Source organism: Gymnodraco acuticeps, unplaced genomic scaffold (genome assembly GCF_902827175.1).
Source record: "Gymnodraco acuticeps unplaced genomic scaffold, fGymAcu1.1, whole genome shotgun sequence".
In the NCBI taxonomy this organism is placed as follows: Eukaryota; Metazoa; Chordata; class Actinopteri; order Perciformes; family Bathydraconidae; genus Gymnodraco; species Gymnodraco acuticeps.
The window spans coordinates 528353-555907 of NW_022990501.1; the positions used below are offsets into that span (position 1 = coordinate 528353).

The following is a 27555-nucleotide window of genomic DNA, read 5'->3' on the forward strand; positions in this document are numbered from 1 at the left end:
GCCAGTTTCAGTTTCTGATAAACACTGTTGTGTTTTCCATAGTTAACGCTGGCGTTGTCTGCTGCATATGCTTTTTTTCACATCTAGTCCAGACATCTCCAGTTTAGATAGCAGCTGATTTGTTATAGCTTCTGACTTTTCGTTGCTATCACTGTAAAAATCCAACAGTGCATGTTTCACGCCCTCCTCAAAGTGAAAATATCTCAGTACAATGGGGAAACACTTGATCGTACCTTTGTTTGATGCATCACTTGCCACTGAATAATGCAGTTCATTTTCTTTTATATAATCCACATGCGTCTGGACAGAGTAGGGTGCTAGGACATTTTCGCACAAAGCTTTGGCCTTTGTTTTTCCACAGGTCATCCCTTTTGCTATTGATGAGTCGTTGTAGATTGTGCGATCAACTTTTATTCCACAGTCTACACTCCTGTATGACTGGTGATGCTTGACGGCATGATAAACTTTACAAAGTTCTGCAGCAGAGATTTTGTCATCTTGAGGCGATGAAGCTTCACGGAAAAACGATAAAAGTGAAGAGGCACCTGCGCTTTGATCGTTGCTTTTGTGCTTATCTGTGTTAGCATGTCTGGCGACAGCACCTTTTCCTTTGCTGCTTACGTCCACATCGCAAGTCGTCCTTTCGGCTTTTTGTGAGGAATCCATGCTCTTTCGACCATTCAGGATTAAATGAAGTCTTTCGTTTCGGCATTTCTGCGGTTTAACCCTACCGCTAACTAGGTGGAGTTGGCTCATGAGCTAGTCGGCTAGCGCGAACGTCACTCTGTGCCACAGTGCCCTGCTGTGAACTTGATGTCAAGAAGCACATGGCTAATTGTTTACGTTTATGAACCAATGAAATACAAGATATTTATTCGACATCGCATTCAGCCAATAATTTGTAAGGCCACAAGTCTTACGGGGGTATATACTTACACATAACTTATTATTTGTATTTCTTTGTATAATTGTCTATTTTTTCGTATACCCTAAAAGTATAAAATAGGGATGACCTCAAAAGGAGGACAAATGAGCGTCCGGCTCAAGGCTGCGCCGGCAGACGGACACAGACATTGAAAACCGGACTGTCCGACCTAAAACCGGACGTATGGCCACCCTAATCGACGCGCCGTAATTTAAGTGAATGAGGTCCAACGCCCAAATGACAATATTTTGAACTATTTCGATGTCCATACCCCGGAAGTAGGCGCCGCCATTTTTTACAACGGAGGTCTATGGGAGTGTCGTAACTCTTATCTCTCTAGGGCTCTGGGGAGAGCTTGTTAGTCCCTCTCTACATTCGCAGAGGGCCAGCTATAGTAACTCAACGAGAGAGTAATGTCAAATGACAGTACAATTGACCAATCATATCTTCCCTCTAAATGGGCGGGCTTTATTTTCGCGGACTTTATGACAGGTTCCGCCCGCTGTGAGGTCTATGCAAGTGGTGCAGTGACGCGTCCTAAAACCCGGAAGTAAGCTTCGCTCGGATTCCCTCGACAGAGAGCAGTGAGATTTCTCCATAGAATTTTGGAAAATAGCTCGAAATAAGGTCTGTGGAAAACGAACCTGTTAGATAAATGCACGTTTTGTTCAGCCGGATAATATCCACATGTCTATCCTACTTTTATTATTTTTGAATCATAAATCTAATCGATAGATTTATGATCGATAGATTTATGATTAGCATAAGTTTGTTCAGTGATAGTGATGACATCGTTGCGAAATTATTAACCGAGTCATTTTCAAGATTGAGTTACAATGATAAACTGGAGTGGCAAAGGATCGGCTGCATGACCCGCCATCAAGTGCTTCATCCAAAAGGACAGGAGGATGGACTTTGTGTTTCAGTGATTTGATCATCAAAGGTAGGCCTAAGTCATTTTCAATGCGGGCCGCCGTGCCGACTTAATTCATTTGTAATTGTTACTTGGCTGTGGGTGCCCTGTCATGATAGGTGTTTATATAAATGATGTTGTTTTGTGTGGTAGAGGGTCGCTGTCATTGATACGTTTTGCACCCCGGACCACTGTTTTGATATTCCGCTGAAGTCTACGTTGAGACGTAATATCTCTTCTTTCGAGGGAAGGGGGGGTCAGAGGGCCTAGGTATAAAAGTCACGGCTCGCCATTGCATTTGTACCAGTGCTTTTCACAAGTAGACTCTTGCAGGCCATAGTATAGGAGTGATTCAACAACAACAAAAAGACATATCTGAGAAGAGATCAGGACGAACAGAAAGAGGAAAAGGAAAAGAGAGTTCACTGAAGAGACCAGGAGGGTCAGAGCAGGAGGAAGAGGAGGAGATGAAGACATTAGTGAAGAAGAAGAAATATATGTGAGGAATAAAGATGAAGTATCAGAAAGAGGGCCAAAGGCAGGGATCAGGAGGCAGATGAAACTCCAGCTGGACCACATGGTATGTTCTTATTCTCCTTATATATTCCATTACAGCAGCACAATCTAGCAGCTCTTAGTATTGACAAATATTGATTGAAATGTGTTGCTGCACAGGTCACCTTTAGCTCTCTGAAGAGATGGGTCATGTCATTAGTGTACTTAATTATAACTAAGTACTTACAGTATGCAGAATTAGAGTATTCTCTGAATCGGGTGCCTTTTGGGTCTTTATATCTTTGAAAAATGAAACCAAAATGTTTGGTCATAACATCTGGTAGTGGACTACTTACATTTTCCCACCTCAGGCACAAAATATAAATAATTACTAGGAATTTACTTGAAAAAATGTAACAGGGTTGAAGTTTTTGACAAAAAGTAGGCATGAGACCTTGTTTAGCTAAGATATGGCACCACATGGAAGTCAAGGACATTACAAAATTGTAATATTTTGCAAAACTATTGTTTATTTTGTAATAAACAATTATTTACTATTATTAATTCATATAACAGAGTTGAAATGTTGAGCATGTCAATCTTAATCTGAAAATACAAAAACTGAAATATAGGTAAGAGAAGAAACTGACACTTTTGTGATGTAATTCCCTCAATGCAGATCACACATGGACTGATCCATTATTTTAATAGGAGGGTAAATGGTATGGCGTGACAGGGTTGAAACAAACTGAGGGACGTGTGTCAATATTGCAATTTCATAGATAATTCAAGTATTTTTTCAGAATTTATTTTTGATCAGTTAAAGTTGACAAGCATATGATTATATTAGCAGCAACATTTTGGAATAATTGGCCATTTTGATTTGTTTAATATGTAATAATGCTTAGTGAGCACATGCAAATATGTCTGTCTAATACTAAGACAACATATTTTTTGTAATGCAAAACAACCTGTTCCATTAATTAATTGCTTTAAAATACATTTTGTAGTTTCCTTTCATTTAAAATGGTTGTGGTAAGCTTGGGGGACTCAAAGGGCACCCGATTATTTGTCTGAACACCTTGTTTCTCTTGTGCATTAAGAACACTTGTGTTAGGGCATGAATGAACAATAAATAGGTTATACAGTGTAAAATACCACGTACTGTCCGCCCTCCCATGCCACCCTGGCATGACCAGTGGCGGAGGGTCATTAGGGGAAGGTGGGGCACAGCCCCACCTAGTGTCAGCAGAAAGTATTACAAATAATGATTACAAAAAAATACTAAAAAATAAATAAAAAAACATATAAAATATATTTTAAGGTCATGTTTAATAATCTGATTCGTCTGTACATTTCTGTTTTAGTCTGTGTTCTTCTAATTAGTGTCTAGAGTGCCGTTTTGAGCTGTTTAGAGCCTCTCAAGTCATAAAACCCGATCCTCCCTCTCACAGTCTAAGTGAACGGTGATTGTAAAAACTACACTGCGCATGCTCAGAGTATTTTTCTATTTAATGTGTGTGGCAAAAAAATAATGACCGTATGGGCATAGTGCTCCCATCCCCACCATACGTCATCTCACATAATTCAGAATTGATTGGCTGTAAGTACTCACGTGTGCAGTGCTGCGAAACGTCACGAGGAGACGAGAGAGCAGCATATAGCTAACATCACCAGCGATTAAAAGAAGTAAAAAACTGAAAGAAAATGAATGAAGTTGACCATTTACTGGAGCACACATTTGAGACACTTAGTCTCGGAGAGAAACTGGAGGTAAAGCGCCTCGGTGCCCACCATCCACCGGATTTCCAAATGGTCCAGACTGCGGGCAAAGTTAAACGTGGGTTTAACGCTGAGTGGTTTGCTAAAAAGAAATGGCTAACGGCGAGCATCCAGAAGAATTCCCTCTTTTGCTTTCCTTGCCTGCTTTTTGGTGAAGATCAAGGTACTTGGTCGAGGACAGGTTACAAGGACTTAAAGCATCTTTCGGAGAGGACAATGAAGCATGAGAGCAGCAACAGTCATTTGGAAAATGCCGTAAAATTGGGATTACTTGGAAGGGTGAATGTTGCAGCTCAGATTGACAGCGCCTACAGACGCGGCATTGATTCTCATAATAGGAAGGTGGAAGAAAACAGGTACGTGCTTGGTCGGATCATCACCTGTATTAAACTGTGTGGGAAATGTGAGACAGCACTGCGGGGCCACAACGAGTCGGCGGACTCTCTGAATCCAGGGATATTCAGGTCAATTTTCGAGACAATGTGTGAGGGCGATTCCAGGCTTCAACGGCACTACGAAGCTCAGCTTGTTTTCAAAGGGACATCAAGCACCATACAGAATGAACTCTTGGACTGCATGTATGATGTGTACAGGGAGGAAATAGCCAAGCAAGTGGACAACACATCATTTGTTGCCGTTCAGGCCGACGAGACAACCGATGTCTCCTGTAAATCGCAAATGGTGATTGTGCTGCGATACATTATGCCTGACCTCACAGTTACAGAGCGTTTTTTGGAGTTTGTGGAAGTAAAGGACAAAACTGGTGTAGGTCTCTCTAACAGCATCAAGGCTGTTCTGGAACCCCTGAAGCTGAAAGAAAAGCTAATCGCTCAGACCTATGACGGGGCGGCCGTCATGAGGCGGTAACGTGCGCGGGGTACAGACGGTGATGAAGGAGACGTACCCAAACGCTCAGTTTGTTCACTGCTACGCCCACCAACTGAACCTGACCCTGCAGCAATTGTGTTCAGCAAGGATGAGCATCCTGAAGGTGTTTTTTGCAGATCTAACTGCTTTTTCCACTTTTTTCTCCGGTGCTCCAAAACGTGTTGCAGCTCTTGCAGAGGCAACACAGAGACGCATCCCACGGCCACCGGCTGTGAGATGGAACTTTAAAAGCAGAACTGTGAACGCGGTTTGGGAGACCCGAGATGCACTACTTCAGTGTATGAAGCATATACGCGCACAACCAGGATGGGATGCGGTCACCATAAGTGAGGCATACGGCCTGTCAAAGAAACTGCGGGACCGAGCATTTATGCAGCTCCTGGAGTTTTTTTCGTTGCTTATGCCAGAAGTGGATGTTCTATAAAACACTCTGCAAAAACGAAGCATCGATGCACCTGGGATCAACAGCGCGCTCTGCCGTTTCAAGGAAAATGTTCAGAAAATGAGGCAGAAAACTGATGCATTGGCCGCCACTGCTCATGATGGAACAGACGAGCCAGGCCGACGAGTCAGTAGCACAGCGCCGGTGATGAAGGAGGCTTGTGACACAGTCATCTCACAGGTGGAACAGAGGTTCTCACAGAGTGACCATTTGATCGCTGCAAAGCTTGTTGACAGCTCATTCTTCCCACAGCATGTCCTGTCATTTCCTACACCTGAGCTTGACTGCGCCGTGAAACTGTGGCCTGCGTTGGGAAACAAGGAGAAGTTGAAGTCTGTGCTGACCACGCTCTACCGCCACAGTGAGCTTCACACTGGAAACACTGCCCTGTCTCTGTTGAAATCCATTCACGAGAACAACTTGGAGGAAACGTTTGCTGAGACTGTTATTTTGGTCAAAATAATAGTGACAACTCCGATGACGACATCCGAGTCAGAGAGGAACTTTTCCACCCTCAAAAGGATAAAGACTTTCACTCGAAACACCATGGGACAGCCGCGACTTAACGCATTGGCCATGCTTTCAATTGAAAGCCAGTTGATCCAGCAACTACAGGACTTCATCCCCAAAGTGATAGACACATTCTGTCAGAGGAAGGACCGCCGTGCCGCTTTTCTTTTCAAGTGAGCCTTCAGCTTTGGTAAGTTCATTTATGTCATATATTTTGTTGATCTTCTGTGTTTTGCCTCTGCTGGATCGATTGATATTGTGACCTCGATGATGAGTGTCTGTGTTTTCCTTATATTTACAGTCTATGGTGTTTTAATGCTAAAGCATTACGGTTGTTGTTATTGTTAAGAATTACTTTTGTAATGGTGACCTTTACTCCATGTATGAAGGTGCATTACTATGACATCCCCACGCTGTGTACGTAAATGTATGCGCTCACAGTGTTGCTCCTGTGGTCTTCAGTATGTAATTTGACACTCCCCCTCTCTCTCTCCTCCCCCCCTCTCTCTCCTCCCTCTCTCTGTCCCCCCCCCTCTCTCTCTCTCTCTCTCTCCCCCCTCTCTCTCTCTCTCTCTCTCCCCCGACCTCTTTCTGCCCCCCCAGTTTTGTACACCTAGAAACGCCACTGGGCATGACCTCTTGCTCCCCCTTTGCGACCCCATGTCAAATGTTCTAGAACCGCCACTGGGGAGGAGACGTGACGTCCGGTCACACCCTGTTTAATAATTAATCTCGTCGTTTTGAGAAATGTTGTGAGATTTAAAGGCGTGAAGAAGCGTTTAAGGAAGTCTCTGGAAAGAAGCCAGGTTATCGTTTTAAGTCTGGGGGTTTGTACTTCTTTCTTCATAACACACGTGTGTTGACGATGTCTGTCATGTTACATAGGATATTGCGACCCGCGTTGAAACCGGCTCAGCTGCTGTCAGCAGTCAAAAACAAGCAGCCACTGTGGAGGCACGAGACGCTGGTCAGCGCGAGCTCTGCGTGCGATGCAACTATTCGGTCACTCGAAGACTGTCTCGGTGAGTTACTGTAACACGATTAATACATAGGCTACTGTGGGCCAAAATCTGAGGGGGAAAATGTACTCAGATCTTGTACTTTAGTAAACGTAGAAGTACTTGAGTGTCGAAATACTCTGCTACAAGTAAAAGTCCTGCATTTAAAATATGACTCAAGTAAAAGTAGAAAAGTATTGGCATCAACATATACTTAAAGTACCAAAAGTTGAGTACTCATGCAGTTTCAGAATAAAACGTATTATATGTTTATATTGTAATTATTGATGCATTAATGTGTTTATCAAAGCTGGTAAAGGTGTAGCTAGTTTTAATGACTGCAGGGTACTGCAGGTACTGCAGGGTAGAATGTGAATTGCAGGTGTCTAAAGTGTTATTTAAGTGTTGATTATATTTCACATCATTAATTTAAATCTGCAAAGTAACTAAAGGTAGGCCTATTCAATTAATGTAGTTGAGTAAAAGTACAATCTGAATTGTAATGGAATAGAAGGACAAAGTAGCAAAACATTTAAATACTCAAGTGAACCACAAGTAGCCTACCTCAAAATGTTACTTAAGTACAATCCTTGAGTAAATGTACTTAGTTAATTTACAACACTGGGCAAAACTCAACATTAAACTCATGCTTATGAAACCCCCAGAGGTCAACTATGGAGGGGCGCCGATGCGGTTCAACTACGTGTGGCTGAGGGATCACTGCCGCTCTGACGCTTCATACAACTCCAGCACTAACCAGAGGAACCTGGACACTGCGAGTATAGACCTCTCCATCCGCCCTGACAACACAACTGTGCAAGACGGCCATCTGGTCCTCACCTGTGAGTACAGTTCTACCAAACCAAACATCTCAAAATACAAGTCTGGTCAGGAAAAGCATGCCCAAAGTGTTTTAAATCATTTTCAAGTTATGTGGCAGTGTTTACGCCTCATCCAAAGTAAATGCACTGAAGCCCTTCGCAATATATCAATATTATATTGATTTTGTGATATGAGACTAGGTATGGTCTTATATTTTGATATAGTTAGATGCCAGTATGGGTGGTTTCTAATTGGTTTTAAAGGCTGCATTCAAGTAAAGTCATTTGTAATCATTTCTGCACCCTACAATATCGTTGTAATATTGATATTGAGGTTTTTGGACAAAAATATTGTGATATTTTTATTTCTCTATATTGCCCAGCTTTAAGGCATTGTAATGACACTGTAATGAAGTTATTACACTAAGGTAGATGCCAAACAAGCACAAGACCAAGACCCCCAGGGGCCCCAGTCAAGGGCGCCGGAAGCGGGGGGAGGGGGGCCACATTTTCGCAGCAGCAGATTTATTTTTATTTTTTCAGTCTTTATTTCGAACAGATTAAAAAATAACAAATTAAAAATAACAAATGTGAAAAACAGAATACCGTATTGTTATAATACAGTATTTATCCACATTCATGGTATTGTATATTCAACAAAAAAAACAAAAAAAGTCTTCATATTAATAATAATAATAATAATAAATCATATGTGTCCGAAAGGGAGTAGGAGGAAGCAAATGCTTATTAATTCTCACCCCTTACTTGATCAATGATTGTCCTTTAAATCATTATGCAAGTTATTCCTACTTACATTTACATTTATACATATACAATCATTTCTCATCTTCAATCCCCTTTCTTCATTCTCATAGTTTTCCAAAAAAGTGTTTCTGTACATCCTTTTAAACTGAATTATGCTTGTGCTTTGTTTGAACTCCTGCTCCAAACCATTCCATAAAATCACCCCACAGATTGTTATACTCATACTTCTCAGAGTTGTTCTGACCTTGAGTTGTTTAAAATGTAGATTTCCTCTCAAATTATACCCACCCTCTCTGTCTATGAACAATGTTTATAATTTCCTAGGAAGTAGATTATGTCTGGCTCTGTACATGATTTGTGCCGTTTTAAATTTAACCAGATCAATGAACTTCAATATGTGTGACTTCAAAAATAATACATTAGTGTGTTCAAGATATCCAACATTATTGATAACTCTTATAGCCCTTTTTTGTAATGTGCATAACGGCTATAGGTTGGTTTTGTACGTGTTTCCCCAAATCTCCACACAGTAAATCAGATATGGCAATATGAGTGTGTTATATAGAGTATACAATGAGTTATAGTCCAGAATGTATCTGGCTTTTCCCAATATTGCGATAGTTTTAGCCAGTTTTGCTTTTACACGAGTGATATGAGGTTTCCAGCTGATGTTGTGCTCTAAAACCACACCAAGAAACTTAATTTCATATACTCTTTCTATGTGTATGTTATCTAGTATTAATTGTATCTGTGGATTTGTTTTATGTTTTTCAAATAGCATAATCTTTGTTTTGCTTATATTTAATGATAATTTGTTTGTGTCAAACCAATGTTTTACTTTAATCATTTCTGCTGTTATCACTTCCATTAGCTCTTTCAAATTGTCACCGGAACAAAAAATATTAGTGTCATCTGCAAATAAAATACATTTCAATATATTTGATACTCTGCAAATGTCGTTGATGTATATTATAAACAGCTCTGGACCAACACGGACCCCTGAGGTACTCCACAAGTTATGTTCATGTATTCTGATTTATGTTCACCAATTTCAACAAATTGTTGTCTGTTGCTTAAATAATCTCTCACCCAGTTTAATCCCACCCCTCTGATGCCATACCGTTCCAGTTTTATCAGTAAAATATTGTGATGGTGTCAAATGCTTTTTGTAAGTCTATAAATATTCCCACTGCTTGTTTTTTATTGTCCATGCAGTTTGCTATTTCCTCACTTAATTCCATTAGTGCCATAGATGTTGATCTATCTTTCCTGAATCCATATTGACTGTCGTCCAAAACCTGATGTGTTTCCATGAAACTGTGCCGCGGAAAACTGTACAAATCCCGTTTCAATAATTCCCCTCTACTCTAAAGTCGCATCTAAAACGCCATCTGATCTAGTTGTGTATATTTTGTTATTTTTTATTGTTATATTCAATCTCATTAGCTACAGGCATGTTTGAAGCTTGTAAAGGGAAGATGACAGCTCTCGCCACTCTGCTGTTCCTCAGCGCCGCCCCCCCTCCCTCCCGCTGAAATTATGAATGTAAGGTGTATAGTAATCATAGATAACACGGCAGGGTCCGTTACAGTTTGTTTTTATCTGATTTCAAATAAGCAAAGTCTTGGCTTTCAGAATATTAAACTTGTTTCGGCAAATTCAGATGATAAATAGGCGTACAACCATAGGCGGCGCGTGAGGCTCAGGTTTGGGAAGGCTAAATAACGTTTTTTACCTGACACTGCCCGCCTCCGGCGTCTATAGAAAAGAGATCAACTCAGTGTGCAGAGTTTAAATCTCTCAAGTCATATTACAGGATAAAGGAAATACAGTTTAAACTGCCGTATGCAGAGAAGACGCCGACGTGTTGCACTTATCATTCATATTACATCATCAATCAGATCATCGATCATATAATATCATAATATTGTGGTGCCGTGAAAAGAGAGTCGGAGGCGGTGTATTAAGAATGGAGTTCCAATCTTTATTATCCATTACTTTCAGAGAGGTTAACACATGCACTGCTCTGCCTGATGAGCTAGCAGGAATGGCAGCTAAAGCTACAGGTGTTCCCCACTAAAGGGTCCGTGTGGCAACACAATAAGCAAGGTGAATTATGTCCAATAACGTGTCACCACACAAGCCCCCCCAGAATTCACACAGTTGTCACAACAAAATCAGCATGGCGGGGAGGAACGACACGCCGACCCCCACGACTCCTGAGCACGGGAGTCGGAAAAGTGACTCCCGCCTGTGCGGCCCCCGGAAGGGGAGGGACCGGAACAACAGGTCTTAAATCCGTGACAGGGGACGAGGCCGGGGGGCGGCCCCGTCGCGGAGGTCGAGCCAGCACCACAGGCTGGTCCAAGTCCAGGTGAGCAGCCTTCACCCGGTCCACCGAGACGTGCTCGGCCTTGCCACCCAGGTTGACCACCAGGTGCTTGTCCCCGTGCTCCAAGACCCGGAAAGGCCCATCATAAGGGGGCTGCAGGGGGCCTCTGTGCGCATCGTTCCGGATGAACACGTGCTCCGCCGAGCGGAGCTCTGCGGGAACCTGGGACACCTGAGTACCGTGCTGAGTAGTAGGGATCGGAGCAAAGGCCTCAGCGGCGTCACGCAGGAAAGCCCGCTGGGCCGACGCCGACCAGGGAGCCGATGCATTTGGGAGGAAATCCCCCGGAACTCTCAGCGGCTGACCGTAGACCATCTCCGCTGTAGAACACTGCAGATCTTCCTTAGGTGCAGTCCTCAGGCCCAGCATCACCCAGGGCAGCTTGTCGACCCAGTTACCGTCCGTAAGGCCGGCCTTGAGGGCCGCCTTCATGGAGCGATGAAAGCGCTCGCAGAGGCCGTTAGCCTGAGGGTGGTAAGCGGTAGTCCTGTGCAGCTTAACCCCCAAACCGCCTGCCACAGCGTTCCAGAGCTCGGACGTGAACTGAGAGCCCCTGTCTGAGGAAATGTCTGACGGGGTGCCAAAACGACACACCCACGTTGCAATGAAGGCCCGGGCAACGTCTGCGGCTGATGTCGGAACGAGCGGAACCGCCTCCGGTCAACGGGTCATTCTGTCCACCATGGTGAGGAGGTAGGAAAACCCCTGAGAGGAAGGCAACGGACCAACCAGGTCAATGTTGACGTGATCAAACCTCCTCTCAGGCACCAGGAAACGCTCCAACGGGGCCTTCGTGTGGCGGTGCACCTTAGCGCGTTGACAAGTCACGCACTCCCTGGCCCAAGTCCTCACGTCCCTTTTCAGTCCTTGCCAAACGAACTTCGCCGCTACCAAACGCACCGAAGGTTTAACGCCGGGGTGTGACAGGCCGTGCACAGCCTCGAACACAGGACGCCTCCAGCTGGCAGGGACGACAGGCCGCGCCAGGCCCGTAGAGACGTCACACAGGAGAGTAATGCCCGCGTCGCCGAACACCACGTCCTCCAAGTGCAGCCCCGCGCTCTCCACCTTCAGGGCCTGGACGCCGGGATCTCTGACCTGGTCTGCCGCCATGCGAGTATAGTCCAGGCCCAACTGGACGGCACCGATGACGACCCTGGAGAGGCAATCAGCAACCAGGTTCGACTTGCCAGCCACGTGCTTAATGTCCGTAGTGAACTCCGATATGTAGGACAGCTGCCGCTGCTGACGTGCCGACCAAGGCTCCGCCACTTTTGACATGGCGAAGGTGAGCGGCTTGTGGTCGACAAACGGCCGTAAATTCACGGCCTTCCAGCATGAAACGGAAGTGCCGCACGGCCAAATAAAGTCCGAGGAAGCTCCCGGTCAAAGGCGCTGTATTTGCGTTCTCTAGGCGTCAGCTGGCGGCTGAAAAAGGCGAGCGGCTGCCAAGCGCCCTCCACCCACTGCTCGTGCACTGCGCCGACCGCGTAGTCTGACGCGTCCGTGGTGATGGAGATGGGAGCCGTAGATGATGGGTGTGCCAGCAAAGCCGCCTGAGCCAACGCGGTCTTGACCTCAGCAAAAGCGCCGTCCGCCTCTGCTGTCCAGTCGATCTCCTGGACGGGGGTCTTGCCTTTCAAACGCTTTATACAGCGGCCGCATGATGTGTGCGGCCCGGGCGATGAAACGGTGGTAGAAAGTCACCATCCCCAGAAACTCACGGAGCGGCCGGGCTGTGAGCGGGCGAGGAAACGCCGCAACAGCCTCCACCTTCGCTGGCAGAGGTGTCGCACCGCCCTTGGTGACGCGGTGCCCCAGGAAATCGATGTCCGACACCCCCGAACTGGCACTTTGCAGGATTGATGATTAATCCGTGTTCGTTGAGCCGTGTGAAAAGGGCTCGGAGGTGGGACAGATGCTCCTGCACTGAAGCGCTGGCGACGAGTATGTCGTCGAGGTAAACAAACACAAACGGCAGGTCCCGCAGCACCGAATCCATCAGGCGCTGGAACGTCTGAGCGGCATTCTTGAGTCCACAAGGCATCCGCAGGAACTCAAAAAGTCCAAAAGGCGTTATCACTGCTGTCTTGGGAATGTCCAGGGGGTGCATGGGCACCTGGTGGTATCCACGCACCAGGTCCACCTTGGAAAACACCCCCGTACCGGCCAGATGCGCCGAAAAGTCCTGAATGTGCGGCACCGGATAGCGGTCAGGCGTAGTGGCGTCGTTGAGTCGGCGGTAATCCCCGCACGGGCGGAACCCGCCGTTCGATTTGGGAACGACGTGCAGGGGGGAAGACTGTCGGAGCGGCGGACAATGCCCAGGCGCTCCATGGTTGCGAACTCCGCCCTCGCTACAGCCAGCTTAGAAGGGTTCAACCGCCAGGCCCTGGCGTAGACAGGAGGCCCCCCGGTAGTGACGTGGTGTTCCACGCCATGCTTAGTGGTAAGCGCAGAGAAGGTGGGTAGCGACAGGTCTGGAAACTCGGCCAACAGTCTGAGAAACGTGTCTGCACCTGACAGCGAGCCTGACAGCCCGTCGTACGCTGCGCTGCCAAGTGTGCACACGAGGGAAGAAAACGTTAAGGCATCAACCAAACGCCTATTCTTAACGTCCACTAAGAGTCCATGAGCACACAAAAAATCCGCTCCGAGGAGGGGAAAAGAAATGTCCGCTGTCACAAAATCCCAGCTGAAACGCTGTCCTCCGATGCACAAACACATAGGCCTCACGCCGTACGTGCGAATGGGACTGCCGTTAGCCGTCGTCAATCGCGGTCCGTGCCCCCCACGGGCGACGTCTTCACTCGACGCTGGAACTACGCTCCGTTGAGCGCCCGTGTCACACAGAAACAAGCTCCCCGAAACGCTGTCGCTGACGAAGAGGAGCCTGCACGTGCCGCCGACGCTCAGAGCCACTACTGAGCGCCGGCCCCTCCGTTTCCCGGGGGTTTGTAGCTGCACGGAGCGACGCATCTCTTCGCCCTTGTCCCGAAACGTGCGTGGTAAACGCACTCTCCGGCGTCTCCACGCCGGCTAGCCACAGCCGTGTCCGGCCTCCGCCACGCTTTCTTGACTGCCGGTGGGCCGCTGAGCGTCGCGGCTAACGTCTCTGCCCCGGGCTGTTGCGTAGCCAGGAAAAAACTATCCGCTTCCTCAGCCAAAGCACGGGGCTCCGTGACAGGCGTGTTGGCCAGCGCCGTCTGTACCCGGGGAGGCAAGTGACGCAGGAAAATCTCTGTGAATAAAATCCGGGGATCTTCCCCCCCTAGCAGATTTAGCATTTTCTCCATTAGCTGGGATGGCTTGCTGTCTCCTAGGCCTTGAATGTCAAGTATCTGGCAGGCCCTCTCCTTAGCAGATAAGCTAAATGTCTTAAGGAGAAGGGCCTTAATCGCCTCATATTTGCCATGATGTGGGGGGGCTGCGATGAATATATGTGACACACTCACAGTGTCACATACTGTATGCAGAAATATTATTTTAAGCAATTATGTTGACGAAACACTCGAGTCAAATGTAATTAAAGTCAGATCCACTCGTGTCTTAGGGGCAGTGATATCATAAAATTATACGCTTTCAAACACTCGGTAGTTATTTTTTAACCAGTTCTATATTCACCTTGCAGGTGCAGCTATGTGGCTTGTATCCTGGATTATATGTTCAAATCATGGATGTTTAAAGCTCATATTTGTCTAATATTAGTTTACTTTTCATTAATGAAGTATGACGCTGCGCTGTCAGTAGGCTACACTTGTCCCTGTTTGTGATTGGTCAAATGTAGCTAACCCCGCCCCTTTCACGTGAACGCGCTCTCAGCTGGTGAGAGAAACCCTGGCTTGATTTACCGAGTTGATAACCAGCGTCGTAGGACCGCTTAGCGAGATCTCGTTTGTTAATTTGTTGTTGTTAGTTTGTTTGTTACTCAAACATATCCAGGGTATGTTGAACTTGCTTCGTAGTACAGGTACAGCTAATGTCAAAGACACAGACATTATACATTATATTTGTATTTTACCAGGATGCAGTGACCCAAATATTTGGGAAGGCTTAGCCTACCCTAGCCTACAGCACCCGCCGCCCCTGCCTACAACTTTGAAGCTTCGGCATAATTACAAGCGGAGAACGGAATAATTTAACGTCACAGCAGGCATAACAACAGCCGGTGTTTCTCGTGAGTGCAGTAATCCAAACGAAAATATCTTCATGTGACATATTTTGCTTAATATTTGGAGTACAAAAACAATCCTGATATCATTAGAAAGCTAGGAATCAAAACGTGTCTTCGGTTCAATGCGACTGATTTCGATGGAGCTTTGCATTAGGTAAAATAAAGCAGGCAGACATGACAGGAAGAATATGTACATTTTAACCCAATCAAATAGGACATTGTCACACCATTCAAATGTATCCATGTAAATTACAACCAATAAAAAAGCTTAGATTTGTTTATTTGTTACGTTGTTTACTTTATTTGTTACGTTGTTCTGTGTGTGTCAGCCGTTAACCTAAAAATAATATATACACTTGCAAACATGTCAGAAGAACCAGCGCAGAAGAAAACTAAATACAGTCAATCTAAACTTACATTTAACAACTGGAAGGTCACATCCCTGACATCCACATCTCCGGTGCCTGGACCTTCTTCAATCATAGAAACAGCGAAGCCAGATGAACCCAAAAGCAGCACCTCTGCAGCCGCAGAAAATGTCAAAAAAGTATAAAGTTGTGTATATTTACAGACTATTGCAAAAACTAAGAAGCTTATAAACATCAGGTTTAAAACTAAAAGAGCTTTACAAAAAAGTAACACAATTAAAGATGTTTGGAGTTTTATTTGAGTTATTCATTTACATTTTTTGTCAAAGAGATGCTGATTTGAAACCATTGTTAGGCCTACATACAGTTACGGCATTTCCTGTTTCTGCCGGAGAGACGGGAGTTTGTCCCAAAGCTTGCTGCTGTATTTACTCCCTCCATCTGACAGGAGGGAGCCTCATGTGTCACTCCACGGAGTTCACTCCGTCACGGAGGGGGAGTGTGTAGGTGTAGGGCGTGGTTTTGGATTGGGCCATACACACGCACTTTTTTTGGCCCCCCCACTTCTAAAATGAATCCGGCGCGCCTGGCCCCAGTCAGATATACCTAGTCCACTGATGCATTGCACCTTTGTTACAGGAACAGGTCAAATACCATCTAAGGTAGTAATCTTGGGTTCTTGTGTCAAACGCTGCATATATTTGAGTTCACTTTGAGCTTATATAGTGCATGTTCTTGGTTATAAATTGTGTTTAATGAAGAGGCCCCAAACTAACCTGGCCTAACCTCGGACCTCACAAAACAATTAAAGAAAATCACCAAGAAACTAAACTATGAAACATGACATTTACAACATGTAACCTTAGGTCAGATTCAATGATTTACCTTAAGTTGACTAATAAAGTGCATCTTGAAAGTCTCAGTGTTCAGTCACACTTAATGTTATATTTTGAATATTTCCACAGTTTTACCTTGCAACTGCAGCCCTAAATGAAGAGGAACTGAAGCGGTAATCTAACCGACTCCATTGACAAAAACATGCATTTTACCCATAGACTGTATATATAAATTAGTTTTACCCTGCAGAACACAGAAATTGCAGGTCACATGCTGCCCTGACCTGGTGATTTGTTTCTGTTATGCATGACTTTTGTGTTTAAACAGCAATCCATATTCCCCAAAGTCACACAATAACACAAAACAAGCAACCGACCATACTGTACAAGTAACTTCTGTGTTCTGCAATGGAAAATCAATGTTTTTGTCAATGGAATGGCAAAGAACAGGCACTGAAAATATATCATACACATAAACGGATATTGATTTCTTAAGGTGGCTAAAATACATTTTGCTGCAACCCTGGTCCACAGCAGTACATTGCTTTAATTCTGTGCTGGTACTTCTTTCCGTTTTCCTGAATTGAGCGTTTGTCTACTGCCACCGTTAACTGTAGCTAATACACTGAAAATGAAAAGGTATTATTTTTATATTACTCGCTTCAAACAGTCCTAACTATCCATTTGGAAGAGAGAATATTGCTGTAAAGAGTGAAAAATAGAGCACACCATCATCACACATAATGTAAAGTTCTCTTCACATGGAAGAGTTTGACTTTTTCCTCTGTGATGGCATTCTTCTTATAGTGTAAAGATTCATTCTGTTGTCAGTAAGTCCTTAGGGTGTGGTCAGGTAATGAAAGGGGACAGATAAAAAGATATGAACAGTTAAATACATCTTTATGTACTCTGATTTCTTTTCACTTATAAATCTCTATCAGTTAACGGTGATTTGCAACATCTTTTACTGACTGGCACAGTGAACATTTGGCTTTGAGAGACTCATTATATCACTGGCATTAAAATGGTCTTAAAATGAAAAATATGAACAATCTTTCTGGGTCAATATATCGTCTAACAAAAGTGGTTATCCTGACAGGCCTATGGCAAGCACAAAATATGGAAAGGAGATAAGCTTTTAATAGCATAGCAGTGCAGTGAGAACCTGGCAGCTTATAGTTGCCCATGCTCTCTGGCTGTGGGCGTCTGTCTGGCTTATGCCACTTGGGGTTGTCCTTAAGATGGACTGATGCCTCCCTGTGGGCTGCTGGGCCGTTACAGGGTTTTTTATTTATGCACAAGAGTGGCACTGAATCTTACATAAACTGACAAATGGGTAGCTGTCAGCCCTGAGACAGTGGATGATGCATACACTCCTGTGGGCACACTGGCATACACACAGTGTGGTGCTGCATATTCAAGGTCAGCTGAGTCTGGGTGAGCTCATCCTATCCATCAACATCTGCCCTCACAGACTTGATTTGCTAAATGCTCAATCTCAACGGTGCAAAGGCCCTCATGGATACTCCCGTTGCATGCAGATCGTATCTTTCTGCTGTATGTGTACATAAACCGTAGATGGCAAGCTTTTTATGAGCTTTTCTGTAATCCTTTACAACCTGATGTACCATAGTACATAGGTTAATGTGAGACTACTTGACAAAAGGAGAGGACAGAGATTTGAGCCAAGAGATTATATTCAAGATGATACAAATACTTGAGTTACTTTAACGTCTTTATCATTTTCATCTTATTGTGCATTTTACACAACAAAACGTTTACTCACACACAAAGTGGCAAGTGGTACTTTTTCTTAAACTTATCATTATGGAGTTAAAGTTGATTGAACAATGTAATGGCTAAGAATGACTCAATCAACCTATAAAAGTATCATAAATAAATAAACCAGGAATGTAACTCAAATAAAACAGCCACTGAGGCCCCAGTTAGCGGTTATTACGCAGTGTCAATGATCCAAGTCCAGGCAAGAGTCCTTTCTGTGTATTTTATTCCTATAATAATATGCAAAGAACAAAGGTTTAACCCTTTTTCCCTGTGCCTTTCCCCTGGCCTCCTACTACTTGCCCTGGTAAAAACCATATGCCATACTGGTGCTCTACTCCCACCACCCCTGTCTCCAATATATACAATTACACAGAGTGCCCCAATCACCCAGTGCCAAAATACACCTTCAAAATAAAAGCATAAAACTACTTTAACTAACTTAAATAATAACAATTAATAATAATACATTTACTGTAAACAAAAACAAGCAGAAAATAAACATTTAACTTTTCAATAATATAAATCAAAATATAGCGCGAACACAGCCTTTAAAGTAGTTCCCTATAAACAGGGGTGCACATAACTTTTTTGCCCTGGTTCTCAAAGGAGCACCTGGAGATGTTGCTTGGTGCTCATCCTTAAAATGAAATAAACCGTAACTTTTGAGGGGATCTTGACTTTATTTGCCAGACACACGACACTGAACACACATGCAGAGGTGAACACAGAACACACATGCAGAGGTGAACACAGAACACACATGCAGAGGTGAACACAAGACAACATTAGCACGACCAGTAATCCTACAAGCTGTCATCACTACCCTCCTGACTGTTCTCCTCACTGTCTTCCTCTCTGTCAGACATGGTAGCTGATGATGTAGGCCTACTACTTTCTCTCTGGTTGAGTCTGCAATTAGCAAATTGGGTCGAAAGTCTCTGTTGTCATCTTAGAAAAGTGGATGTAATCAAATACGTATGTGAACATAACCAATAACCTACCATAGCCAATAACAAATTAATGTAACTTATTTTATTTATGTTGTTCATTCATATCTTATTTTACCTTAACATTTATGCATTTTTTTTAATCTCTCCAGTTTTAAAGGATATTTGTGGTTGCTGTCCTATAGTATACATTGGAATGATTTCAAACCTGTTTATCCCAATATTTATAAAGGAGTGCCTTGGAAATATGTGTTTACATAAATTGTGACCAAACCGTTTTAACTTAGACTAAAGTGAACTATCTAAACACTCAGAGTCCTTTACCTCACTGAGCTGTAGTTATCAGCCTCTCAGTCTGACTGGAGAGGACTCTCCCTCCACATTATTGTAGAAACATCTTCTTCTTCCGTTAGAGCAGCTAGCACCAGATTCTAATAACAACAGCGCCGGTACCGGTGCACCCTCCCTCTCTCCCTTGCTCACTCGCATTGTGGCTGTGAGCTGCGGGCGCCAGATAAGCCAACATCCCCCATTTTCATCACTTACAGCGTCCATCGTACAGGGCAAATGAAACGTGTAACCGGGGTGAAAAGGGTGTTACATTTACTTAATTATAAATATTGTTACATCAAGGCCGAAAATTAGGATGAGCATCAATGGTCAAAAATGTTTTTTTCCCTCCCAGAACTGCCAGCGCAGCGCCTCCCCAGATCTGGCGCCCTAGGCGAACATCTATTACGCCAGTGCTATGGGCCGGCCCCCCTGAGTTCATATCATAGGTTCATATGCAAATATATTTCTCTCTCTCTTCTCTCTTCTCTCTCCTCTCTTCTCTCTTCTCTCTTTTCTCTTTTCTCTTCTCCCTTCTCTCTCTCTTCTCTCTCTCTCTCTTTCAATGTTGGTACGCAAATGCGCCTTTTTTCAAATGACACGGTGCTCTTTTTTTGGCGGAGGTGCGCATGCGCACCTGCGCACCAGTTATGTGCAGCCCTGCCTATAAACCAATTTCCCAGCGGACAAATAGCCTTATGACATTTCACTCTTGTTTTCACTGGAATGTAAAAATCCGCATTCAATTCTTGGACAAATGACTCTGCAGTAGTCACAGGTATTAACTGGCTCGTTCTTGAGAAACATATGTGTGGGCAGACTCATTTGACACATTTCTAGTGTAACGCTATGCAAGGTCCATATATAATAAATACAATCTAAAGAATTGTTGACGATAATCAAAATGTATTATTTTCTCTCTAAGGCCACAACTCTAATTGTACCTTGCTGATCTTTGTAAAACCCACTACATTTAAACTCAACAGAAACAAAATAAAACTGGTTAAACTTATATTAAAAACCGTAACATTTTCACCCGACTCCACATTTGTTTGCTGTCCCCTTTGTCTTATGCTTATCTCGTTTTATCACCACTGTAAAGCGTCTTTGAGCACCTGAAAAAGCGCTTGCAAATTAAATGTATTATTATTATTAGTAATAATGCTTTTCTCTGACTTCAAATGTGACACACCAGTAAATAAAATATCAATGTTGTCTATTACCACTTGAACCTTTCCTTAGTAATTTATTTCGATGAGTCAAACTCAGCTCATGCATAGCATTTAAAGCTATGGTAGGAATGCTTAATGAAGCCAGCAAGAGTAGCTACATTTTTTTTAAATGACCCAACCTAAGAATCCAGCGTTATTGCCTACTCTTTTCCAATGAAAGTAGTAAACAGCATTAGCTTCAAAAGTCTAGCAAAAAACGCGGCAAGTTAGCAACACTGAAAACCAGTGACAACAATTAATATACACTGAGAAAACGTAATGTATTATGTCAACAAAATTCACATAGCTGTATTAGGTTAGTTGGAAGCAACAATATTAAGTTCAACCTTATTCAACTTAATATTATTGCTTTCAACTAACCTAATACAGTTCTGTGAAATTTGTTGACATAATACATGTAATTAAAGTCAATGTTTCAGTCTTTTCAGTGTAAACAACCAACATGACTATTGTAAGTTTTAACAACTTTCAAGGTAGCCTCTTCTGGAAGACTCCAGTGAATGGGCAGGTAAACTGATTGAATCAAATCAAATCAAGTTTTATTTATATAGCACATTTATAAACGATTTTTGGTTGAGCCAAAGCGCTGTACATATAATAAAAATAGCCTACAATAGAGACACTTTACAGCAAATACAACAGCACTGATTGTTCAGAATATCAGTATGAGAAAAACGACACCCTCTATCCTTAGACCCTCACATCGTACAAGGAAAAACTTCCAGAGAAAACCCACAGTTTAAAGGGAAAAAATGGGAGAAACCTCAGGGAGAGCAACAGAGGAGGGATCCCTCTCCCAGGATGGACAGACGTGCAATAGATGCCGTGTGTAAATCGAAAAGATAATACATTTACAACATATAGACCGAATGTTAGGAATGTGTCTGTAATAAGAAGATGAATCCACGAGGATGCCAGCTACAATCCTGTGGAAGCCATCAGGGAAGCAGCATGACTAGACCCAAGGCAGGACCGCAGAGACAGATTCAGCCACGACCCGAAGTCCACGACTTAATCCAGAACTCAGGATAGAGGATCCAAGACACAGGACTACAGCAAGAGGATCAGCCTCGACTCCGGATCCCGGCGTAGATATAGATACAAAACAAGAAAAAAGATTTGGCTGGGTTAATCTGAAATCTGAAATCCTCCTCCTGCTGCCTTGATATTATTCCAACAGGATTTTTCAAAGATGTTTTGCCTTGCATGGCCTCAGATCTACTTCATATAGTAAACAAATCTCTTCACTCAGGTATTTTTCCACAGGCCCTGAAAACTGCAGTCATTAAACCGCTCTTAAAAAAGAATAATCTAGATGCTTCAGTAATGAACAATTACAGGCCCATATCAAACCTCCCATTTCTAGGTAAAATCATTGAAAAAGTTGTTTTTCAACAGTTGAGTAATTTCTTGCATTTAAATGACTGTTTTGATGTGTTCCAGTCAGGCTTTCGTCCAAACCACAGCACTGAAACTGCTCTTGTAAAGGTCTTTAATGACATCCACTTAAACACAGACAGTGGCAGAACTTCAGTGTTAGTATTATTAGATCTCAGTGCTGCGTTTGACACTGTTGACCACAGCATATTACTAGACCGACTGGAGAACTGGGTGGGACTTTCGGAAACAGTTCTGAATTGGTTTGAATCCTACTTAAAGGACAGAAACAACTTTGTTTCTATAGGTAAATACACATCTGAGTTGACAAATATGACATGTGGGGTTCCTCAAGGCTCCATCTTGGGGCCTCTTCTCTTTAACATCTACATGCTACCACTGGCTCAGATAATGAAGAACAACAAAATAAGTTACCATAGCTATGCAGATGACACACAAATTTACGTAACAATTTCACCAGGAGACTATGCTCCAATTCAAACACTGAGTAAGTGCATTGAACAAATCAATGACTGGATGTGTCAGAACTTTCTCCAATTAAACAAAGATAAAACTGAGGTAATGGTTTTTGGAGCCAAGGCAGAACGTATAAAAGTTAGCGCTGAGCTTCAGTGTGCAATGTTCAAAACAACAGATAAAGCCAGAAATCTAGGTGTAGTCATGGACTCTGACCTGAGTTTCAACAGTCACATTAAAACTGTTACTAAATCAGCCTACTATCACCTAAAGAACATATCTAGGATTAAAAGACTAATGTCACAGCAGGATTTGGAAAAACTTGTCCATGCTTTTATCTTCAGTAGACTGGACTACTGCAATGGTATCTTCACAGGTCTCACTAAAAAATCTATTAGGAAGCTGCAGCTAATTCAGAACGCTGCTGCTCGAGTCCTCACTAACACTAAGAAAGTGGATCACATCACTCCTGTTCTGAAGTCTTTACACTGGCTTCCTGTGTGTCACAGAATAGATTTCAAAATACTGCTGCTGGTTTATAAAGCACTGAATGGTTTAGGCCCAAAATACATTTCTGACCTCCTGCTAAATTATGAACCATCCAGATCTCTCAGGTCTTCAGGGACTGGTCAGCTTTCTGTCCCCAGAGTCAGAACTAAACATGGTAAAGCAGCGTTCAGTTATTATGCTCCAAATATCTGGAACAAACTCCCAGAAACCTGCAGGTCCGCTGCAACTCTGACTACTTTTAAATCCAGGCTGAAGACTTTTCTTTTTGTCGCTGCTTTTAATTGAACTATTCATATCTTAGACTGCACTGTAACTTTTATCCATGTACTTTTTTCTTTTAATGTTTAATTGACAGCACTGTAACTTTTATCCATGTATTTTTTCTTTTAATGTTTATTTTATTAGCTTTTCTTTTTAATGACTGATTTTAAATGCCATTTTCTTAATCTCTTTCATTTTTTGTAAAGCACTTTGAATTGCCTTGTGTTGAAAAGTGCTATATAAATAAACTTGCCTTGCCTTGCCTTGCCTTGCCTTAATCGGAACAAGAGAATACACAGACACAGACAGAGAGGGAAAAGGTCATTGGATAAAAGCTATTCTTGATAACCCTCTAGAAAGATCTCGTGAACTTCCCCACTCAATCTATCAAGACCCGAGCAGTTCTATTAGATATAGGATAAGAAACAGAGATAGGGAGCACAACAACCTATCTCTCTGATTGAACATGAATTAGCTGGTAGGTAATAAGGCAGGTTCTCCTGTGACGGCCAGTTACTGGATCTACGTGATGTTAAGAGTTTTTCAACACACATTTTTCTAAAACACACCACTTATCTAATGTCTAATGTTATTTTAAGTGTACCTAATGTTTTCCCATTTCTGTATCCCAGGGCCAGGAGGTCATGTCTCAAAGTACAGCCTTAGCTGGCTAGCTGAGAACAGCTACGAAAAAAATAAGCAAAGCCCCATCCAGCCACGCATCCTCTGGAATTCAGACACCTACAAAAAGGCCAACATACCCTCTGCAAAATGGGAAAGCTTTATGAGTTGTGACGATGAAGTAAAGAAATTTCTTCAAAACTATCTTCTGTATGGGATCGCTTTTGTAGATGATGTCCCTGCTACAGTCGAAGCCACAGAGGCAGTCACCCAGAGAGTCAGTCTTATCAGGTATTAGGTACTTTATTTTTGCCTTTTCTTGTGAAAGTTATCTTAGAAATGACATTCTGAAGCATCTATGCTGCGCTAACAATTTGACTTTGTGTTTTTTTGTGTAACTGATACAAAAGGGAGACTACATATGGAAGAATGTGGTGTTTTACATCAGATTTTTCCAGAGGGGATAGTGCCTATAGCCAGCTGGGCCTGGACCGTCATACTGACAACTCCTACTTTCAGGAACCTTGTGGGTACGTACAGCAGAGATTAGCTCATATATCTTAAAAACAAAGCCCAAGAAAGTCTAATTTTTTTACCGCTGATTGCTGATACAGAATCCAGGTTTTCCACTGTCTCAAACATGAAGGAACTGGGGGAAGGACACTGCTTGTGGATGGGTTCTACGCCGCTGAAAAAGTTCGCCAGCAGTCTCCTGAAAACTTTGAGCTGCTGGCCAAAGTGCCTATCAGACACGAGTACATTGAAAAGTCTGAAAACCACCGCAACCACATGACAGGCATCGGCCCTGTACTCAACGTCTATCCTTGGAACGATGAAATGTACATGATTCGGTATGTTGGTGCTAAAGTATAACCACATTTTACTCATGTTTGTGCAGAAGTGGATCAATTTCATTGTTTTAATGTAGAGGTAAAGCTTCATATGTCTCACTATTTAATTACTCATAATTTCCCGTGCCTTAATACTAGACAAACTTTAAAGAAACCTCTGTAGTCATTTGTATTGTTATTTTTCTACTGTGTTCTTTCAGGAAATATTAAATTGTTGTGTCCTTTCTCCAACAGATACAACAACTATGACCGATCGGTGATAAACATAGTGCCCCACGACCTTGTTCGACGATGGTACGTGGCACATCGAGAGCTGACAAATGAACTAAGGAGACCAGAGAATGAGCTGTGGGTGAAACTGACTCCGGGAAAAGTAAGAAAGCTGTTGGTTTGCAATTTGGTCATAAACAACCAAACTTGCTGTTTCTTGATATTTTCTTATGCCTTTCTCAAGTTGGATGATGTTGCTGTATTTCATGTAATTGCTTTTTATTAGCAATATAATCTAAGGATTCTTTGACTCTCTTTTCTTCGTTAGGTGATTTTCATTGACAACTGGCGGGTCATGCATGGGAGGGACTCTTTCACCGGCCTGAGGCAGCTGTGCGGATGCTACCTGACCAGAGATGATGTCCTGAGTTCTGCACGTGTCTTCGGTCTGCAGGCCTGATCCTGGACATCAAGACCTCTTCACCGCTGTGCCTTGTCAGTTAGCCTATGCAAATTAGAGTTAAGATGATCCAGGTCCTTTCTGAGAGAGCGAGAGATGGAGAAAAGCGATTCAAGCCGAATCATCAAGTCAGTTGCTACAAAGTTGACCTCAACCCAACTTTGTAACAACCTTCAGGATAGGCGATTAATTTAACTGGCTATCAATTGCCTGTTTTGACGGTTGGTACTCCAAGGTGAATGTATGTTTTATTGTTTAATACAACTTAACTGATTTCTGATCAGTCTATCCTATATCAATTAGGGTATTACAACTATAGGTAAATGTGGCTGATTGGCCACTGACGTTGCCATAACAACACCTGCATTTAAATGTGCAACCTCTTTTTGTGACAGATTTTGCATGAAAATATAATTCTTCTGATTGATATTTCCTATTGACAGCTAGTTTCTATGTGAACATTATGAGATGGACAGCCAGCTAACAAGCTTTTTATACAAATATTTCAGATCAAAGTTAATCCAGTGGGGCTCCTGAAAGGGAGCATGGGACACTATACTCCCAAATATTAAGCCTTGACCCGCATCTTAAAATTGATATGATCAAAAAATGATCTGCATTGTCGGAGGCCTTTTTTCCTCATTATCATGTCAAAGTGTACAGCTTTCCTTAGTGTTGAATGCAGAAAGATGACTATATTAGAGTATTAAGTGAAAATGACTATATTAAAGTTTTAAGTAAATATATTAAGTGAATTGCTCAAACTGCATTTGTATAGGAATGATTCTGTCCTATTGGCAGATAACTACTCTAACAGTGATATCTACAAGAGGTTTCTAATGTAAATTTAACTATTTTCAATTGGTTAGTATTACATTTTGTGACAGTGTGGTGACACTCATTTTAATGAAGACACATGTGTGTATCTTGAAATTCATTTATTTGACAGAGCTGGAAACTGATTGACTTACATACTTGTTTGTGTTTACCAACACAGTCATCACAGATGAGCCAAACAGAGTAGAGGATGAAGAAAGGAGAACAGGAGAAAGGGACACACAAGAAGGAGATACAACAGACAAGAACGACAATGGAGACAACAATGAACAGGAACACCAGAACAGACAAGAGTCAATGAGTAATGGCGCGTTTCCACTGCAGCGGGTAGCTCGCTTTAAGCGTGCCGAGCCGTGCGGGGCCCGTTTTTGGTTGCGTTTCCACTTGGCCTAGTTTTGGCCCGGGGCTACTTTTTCACCTTTTTTCTGGCCCGACTAAATCGTGGTTCTAGGGCCAGGAACAGCCAGGCTGAGTCGGGCTGAGTATGCTAAACTAGAGAGAGAATCGCTGGCAAGGGGGCTACAACTACAACAAGATGAACATATTTGACCGTGAATTAATTGTAATACACGTTTCAAAATTATGCCGAAGTAACAACATACTGATACCGGTTAGTAAAAACCATGAATTAATGCTTTGACAAGTCTGCAGACAGACGGCAGGCGAAAAACCCTTTTAAAATGCGTGTTTTCTAAATGTAGCTTGGCTAAGCTAACGTTATATATGCTCCGACCGTCCACACTCACAACAACGGCCTATACAGACATAAATAAACCAGCGACTGTATTCGCCATGACACAGGCAGTCTGTGGTTTGTACTTGTTTAACTTTTGTCAAGTTTCTGAACAGATATGAAGAGCTGTGAGCTCCGAGTGCTAAGAGCTAACGGCTGTGTTGTTTTTCTGGGGCTCTCATTGAAGATGACGTCACGGCTCCGCCTACACTGCGTTACTATAGTAACTGCCCCAGTTCCTAAACTGTAATGGAAACGCAGCATTAAAGTGAGCCGGGCCTAATAAGGCCTAACCAAACCGAGCGAGGCCGAGCGAGGCTGAGCGAGGCCTGCAGTGGAAACGCGCCATAACATGACTGATTTAGGGACTGCAGATACAGGGCCAAGGCAAGTGAGACATCACTGCTTTCCATCCAGTATGTTTGGCCAGCAAAAGAGATCATTTCAACCACAAACAGCAAGTGATGAGGGATTATTATTTCCTCCTTCCATCCCTTTTTTCTGTTTAATCTGATTACTAACAACTTCTAATAATTTGACATAGTTTATGATTTAATTGGAAAATGAAGTGTTTTTAAATAATAAACCCGTTTCTGATTATTTGAGTTTTTCTTG

General features: G+C 43.0%; 1 protein-coding gene across 1 annotated transcript; it reads left to right on the forward strand.

The window, feature by feature from the left end:
* Window positions 1–6561: 6561 nt before the first annotated feature.
* tmlhe (trimethyllysine hydroxylase, epsilon) lies at window positions 6562–25849 on the forward strand. Its single transcript, XM_034226701.1, has 7 exons — window positions 6562–6977; window positions 7619–7795; window positions 23861–24140; window positions 24260–24379; window positions 24464–24700; window positions 24935–25073; window positions 25239–25849. The coding sequence occupies exons 1-7, from the start codon at window positions 6821–6823 to the stop codon at window positions 25368–25370; spliced, it is 1242 nt and encodes a 413-aa protein (XP_034082592.1). The 5' UTR covers window positions 6562–6820; the 3' UTR covers window positions 25371–25849.
* Window positions 25850–27555: the final 1706 nt, after the last annotated feature.